Below are 6,000 nucleotides of genomic sequence, written 5' to 3' on the forward strand. Positions count from 1 at the left end.
ACGTTGTACTGCTGGTTCAAAAGTATTACTCTGTTATGGAAGTCAGCAATGATCACCTCTCCACTGGGCAACGCACACATACCTAAGATATAGCAATCTTTTTTGTCTTTCTCTATTTTAACAGAAAAGTTACTTTGCCATTTAGCCTTATGCACATGATTGGCATCTTTTGTTTTAATATGGATTGTTCAACGTTGCCAAGGCTGTTTCTGAGAAATGGTAATAAACTTTCATCAGATTTGAACCTTAACCCTTCCTTTGGCCTTCTCTGTATTTCTTGCATCACACTGGTTACTTCTTTTAACTGAGCTTGACATTTTCTAAATACAATGTAAGAATTGGTCTTCTTCTTTTTGCCAGTTATCTGATTTAGCTTGTCAACCATGTCCTTGAGTTGTTCATTCATTTTAGCACATGTTTCCAATTCATCTTTCTCACACTGCTCTAAATCTTTCATCAAACTATCCAACTGTTGAACAGTTTTTTTTTTCTCAATCTGGTCTAAGATCATGTTTATCTCTTTACGGTGAGCCTTGATTTCAGCAATGATTTTCTCGTAAGTGTCCTTCAGTGAGGTTTGGTCTTTTTTCCCGGCTTTCATGAGCTGATCGAGCATGCTCCTAATATTGTCCACTGCTGCTGGCAGCTGCTTAAAATCTGCTGTGTTCAAGAAGCCCCTCGCTAGGTCATCCAGCTGACTGAATTTGCTACATAACCTGAAATATATGTGAGTAATGAACACCGGAATGTTGATACATTGGTAGCACACAAATGAGCTCATTTCTTCTATGATTTTTCAATAAAGGCTAGTTAAAGTTGTGCTTTAAAACTAATTATGAAATGAGGGCTATGATAAAAGAAAGTGGGTCAAAATGGCTTTAAATCGCTCACTTGACTACAATGACCGACAGCTATGTTTTAAATAAAGATATTTCTTGGTAACACATGTCGTCTTTGGTTACTAAGAAGGTCGCTGATTGCTAAGGAAGAAAGTGGTTGATAAGAAAGTCATTGGTTGCTAAAGGAAATCTTTTGTTGCTGAATTTGTTAGTATTTGATGAGTAATTTGATAGTTGAGGGAAATTAATACTTTTTTTCTAGGGAAGTCAATACATTTTTAGCTGGTTATTCCAAGGGACATTAGATTGCACAATAATTGTAAAGGACTTTACACGAGACTACATACCAAATATCAAAGATTGGCGGTTTCAAAGATGGAGATTTAGGGTAGACAATTTCGAGGGTTCAAAAGTAAAAGGTGCCAACTTCCAATTTCAACATTTGGAAAAAACGAAAATATTGAAATCCCTTCGTTTTCCGTTTAGGATATGGTCTTATATTGCCTAGTCTAACTAGAATGACTACTGCTTGTCATGTAGTGAACGTTAGAAGACAAGGTATACTGTATAAAACATTATTTTTGCATTTTTGTAAAGAGACAAATGCCAGATATACATGTGTAGGGGTAAAAGGTGCTAAATGTAGTTGGCACTGTTCAAATTCATTTCTGCAAGAAGGAAAATGTGCCAAGTGCAGATAGAACCTTTTGCCGCTATTATTTTATAAAAAATTAGAATTTCCAGCAGTAAAAGGGGCCAAATGCAGTAAAACCCTTTAAACAATTAAGGAAAACCAGGTAAATTACTGTTATGCTCATCAAAAATATTATTATGTATCAATAAAATAACAACCAATATATTCATGCGGTCCCTTTATTTAGACGATTAATGCATTTTGTAACACAATAAGAAATGAGGTATACTTTTACCGTCTTTTACATTTTTCTTTGTAGTGTCTGTAAAACTTGAAGTTCTACATTGTACGCAAATTAACTTAAATATTGAAAAATTAATGACTTTATATGAGATAGTAAGCAAAACTGGATATGCATTGGTAATCAAAACATTACCTAGTGTATATCATTCAGTAATAATGATGTTCACAATTAAACAGATATGCCGTTCCAATAAACAAGTTCTATTGGATAGAAAGTGCTTTTTCTCTAGCATTTCGCAATGTTCACATCTCCTTTTTTGTCCGTATCATATACGTAACAGCTCTTGTTTCAGAACTATCCTGTTCCTCAATAAAATATTGTAGTACATTGCCCTCACATTTTTATGGATCCATTTTACCAATGGCTTATCATTAAGGTCATCGAAACTATGACCTGTGACCTAGTCCATATCTGCGTTAATTTGATGCTGTCTGCGTTTCCTCTTGTACATTTGTTTTGTAACACCTTCAATATAATTTGCATAGAACACCTCATAATCGATCAATTTCTTAATGTAACAAAATAAAAAACCCGTTCGAAGGCACTATTATATTATTGGTCAGTTTTGGTACTCATTTCAGAATCGATGGACGTTTTTCGTTCACGAGCGTCCATATTACGATATGTTTATAGCATGAAACACTTAACGATTAAATCAATATGTTTATTGCATAAAACATATTGATTTAAAGAGCATTGCTGTTACGATGAGTTATGACATACGTGTCAACTTATTCTTCAGTACTGACTGATCAGTCAGACCTTCCATCTACACAAGGTAAAGATATTTGATTTGATTTGAAAATTGTTAAGAGACGTGCACCGTTAAAAACATAGTTTTAAGCCAACACAAAATCTATTATTTTGAGACCAATAAGTATATAATAACTAATCATGACAGAATGATAAAATAATTCTTATCAAATAATTAAAGATCAGGAGTATGCCAAAAACACATGTATAAGTACTGATATAACTTTATATAAATTATTATTGCCTTAGAATATTAGAGGAAAATGATAACAAAACAATTGAGATAATCAACAATCAATGCAAGTAAAGAACAATTTTAACCCAGTAGTACAACTTCATTTTTTATTTTTTTTAATGTAATTAGTAGCCTTTTTCTGCATATAATAAACGATACCTTAAATCTAATAAATTTTAAAGGCTATTGCGGTATTAATTGGTATGATTATAAATTATGAGCCCACTACAACGTTTGTTCTAGTAATATGGTAAAGTAAAATAAAATAGACGATTGAATATTAACTTAGTTAATACCATAAAACAAAATTATTTTTTCACCTTAGAAGTCAAATCAACCATCTCAACATTCATAAACATGAAGACAATTTTAATGATTATTATCATTGATTTTCTAGAATTAATCCCAGCTTGACCGGTAAATAAACAATTAGCCAGGAATGTTCCTGGGCAAAAGGAGATAACTGATCGTAGCATCTCTGTTGTTGAATAAATACAGCCTACTTTTATTGGTAAAAGGTTACACGTATAGTTAGCACCTTTGTCCACTGTAAATAGTTTACGGTTTTTTTTTAAAGTAGTTAGCTAAATATAATTATATCAATTCTGCCCATATAAGGAATGAACTTGAACTAGAAAATTTACCCACATATAAAAGGTACCTTGTATGCTTGAAAAAACACAATATGTCATATTTGACCAAAAATGCTGGCACCTTTTACCTTTGAACCCTCGATTTGAAACTCCAGGAGCGAGCCCAGCTTTGACCCCACGGGCATTATTTGAGCAATTGCGTCACATATTTAATATGAAAGGTTTGGGTCATGCGTTTCATAGGATGAGATTCTTAAAATGATATTATGAAATGATATAGAAATATTCATGCGAAAAACCACAGAAACAAGCTCAGTAGTTAAAGGTTTAAACATAAACCCGGTTTAATGGCACTGGGTAAACGCCGAAACCTTTAGTTCGGGGCCAGCTTCAATCGCAGGGACACAATTTCCTCATTCTTGATAAAGAGCGATTACATCAGACTAAATACCAATTATCTTGAGTCTGGGATTTTCGGTGTCAGGGAAAAAGATGTGTGTAATATAATTATAAAAGATAACGTAATATAGTCATATGTTGATAACTAGCCTCGCCCCCTGTTGCCAAAGATTCAAACGAACAAACCTGTCTTAAAGGAATTTGACAAGGGGCCAACTGATGAACATTTGAGTCGAATAAAATTAAAACTTGGCGATCGGTTTCTAAACAGAAGATTTTCTTAGTTTTCCTTATTGTGATCAAATAAATACTAGCCCCACCCCCCTGTGTTTTTTTCGAACCAACATGGCTTAAATAATTTGACAAAGGACCATATTGAAGCGCAACAAGAAGATATTGACCTGTTAATCCCAAACTTAACAGAAATTATCAATATTTCCGCTGAGATTGAGAATCATAGGATCTTGATTTTGATTTCCAAGTAAATCTCAAGACTTTTGACCAATAAACCAAAAAACTGAATAACCGTAAAAAATAAACGTAAAATGTTATAGGACTATACAACATATTATTCCAATGTTATTGATCGGAAGCCATGTATCTAGTAACGGTCAACACGACGGTGAACTTTGACCTATTAAATCCATGATTCATAGGTGTCATCTGTTGACCATGATCATTCTGCATACAATATGTGAGGACTGTACAACAAGTAATTACTAGCGCCGCCATATCTATGTTTCAACAATGCATCGCAGGCGATACAAAACGCCATATTTTCTTAATCTTTAAAGCACATTTTTGAAAGTAAAATACCATTAATAACATTGGGAAAGGGTGTTCCCTTCTGAATAGTAATGCCTTAAAAATATCTGATATAACAATAGAATCTATTACTTTCTCACATTTAGACTCTTGACGATTGAGTTTAAATAACGATTGTTTAATTTTTTGTTAGCATAATAATTTTCAGATCAGTATTTTTTATAAGGAGCTGTCACAGGAGCGTTGGTGATTTAGATGTGTTGGAGTGATGACCAAATTACTTCTAAATAAGACCTTAACCTTTAAGTCTAGTGAACAAGTGTTATACACGGCACATTCCCATGCAGCTTTACATCTTTATTAAATTTGTTCAAAAATCGTTAAACATTGAGTAATAACATCTGATATACGAAAGTAAAGGCCAGAAAGTGGCTATGAGCCCTCTTTCGGTGGAAAATCATCAACAAAAACGATTACATCTAGTAGTAATTCTGAAGACTTTTATCAATCTTGCACATCTACTTAGAGGCAAATGGCAAAAACAAAGCCGTATCTTTCTAGCTTGGGTTCGATTTTTTACTTTGATAACAGTTACATTCTGATGATAAACTCTCACCTGTGGTCGAGGGTCACACAGACACTGCAACACAATTCCTGGTGGTCATCACAGTGGACATGTAGCTTGTCTCCGTGTTTGTCACATCTATCGATAAAGAACCCGGCCCATTTCTGAATGTCGCCACGCCCAAACACTGTATGTTTCTTGTAATAGCTCCCATGCCTTGTCACACACTTGTCACAAAGATAATTTTCACATTGTGGACAGAAGTGCTGGGCTTCAGTGTTTAAGTCTTCTTCCTCACACTTGGAACAATTGTAGTCATGAATCAGGTCAGATCCCTTATACATTGATGAACCTCCATAGGCCATGTTTTCTCATATGTCTAATTTTACTGTTAATTCAAACTGTAATAGGTCTACATGCAAAGTCTGTCAAAGAGTATTTATAAACACTATCCATAGTGCTAATAACTGTATTTAAGTCTTCACTAAAACATGAGCAGCGACACCGCATCAAAATTCACATACTTGTAAACGCTTCTGCTGAGACACGATAAATCCTTGTAACTGATAGTTAAGTATTTGTCATACACTAGATCCCAGAATTGATAGTCTTCCATTATCTGTTTCAAACTTAACACACCGACATAATACACTCGACATGAGGATGTTGTCCTTTTATTTTTGAAGCAGATGTTGATGTAACTTATTGAAACAAAAGCTTTATTCATTGCAATTTATTTTTGTCCGTAAATTAAAATAACATATGTAAAAGTCTTATATACGGATTTTTATATTCCAAAGAGCTTCGGGGTTTTGGGGTTACCGAATTGATGGAAACAAACATTCAAAAAAACTTTCCGTTTCTGAATTTTACTGATATAAGTATTTCATCATTCTTTCATTAAGTCATAGGG

The 6,000-nt window shown here is 33.8% G+C and overlaps 1 protein-coding gene across 1 annotated transcript in view; it reads right to left on the reverse strand.

Annotated features, from left to right (window-relative positions):
• LOC128214291 (uncharacterized) overlaps positions 1 to 5,596 on the reverse strand; it is a 106,006-nt gene extending 100,410 nt beyond the window's left edge. The window contains exon 1 of the mRNA XM_052920686.1: positions 5,139 to 5,596. Within this exon, the coding sequence (XP_052776646.1) occupies positions 5,139 to 5,452 (314 nt within the window). The 5' untranslated portion in view covers positions 5,453 to 5,596. The remainder of the gene's footprint in view (positions 1 to 5,138) is intronic.
• Positions 5,597 to 6,000: the final 404 nt, after the last annotated feature.

This window comes from Mya arenaria, chromosome 13, assembly GCF_026914265.1.
Source record: "Mya arenaria isolate MELC-2E11 chromosome 13, ASM2691426v1".
NCBI lineage: Eukaryota > Metazoa > Mollusca > Bivalvia > Myida > Myidae > Mya > Mya arenaria.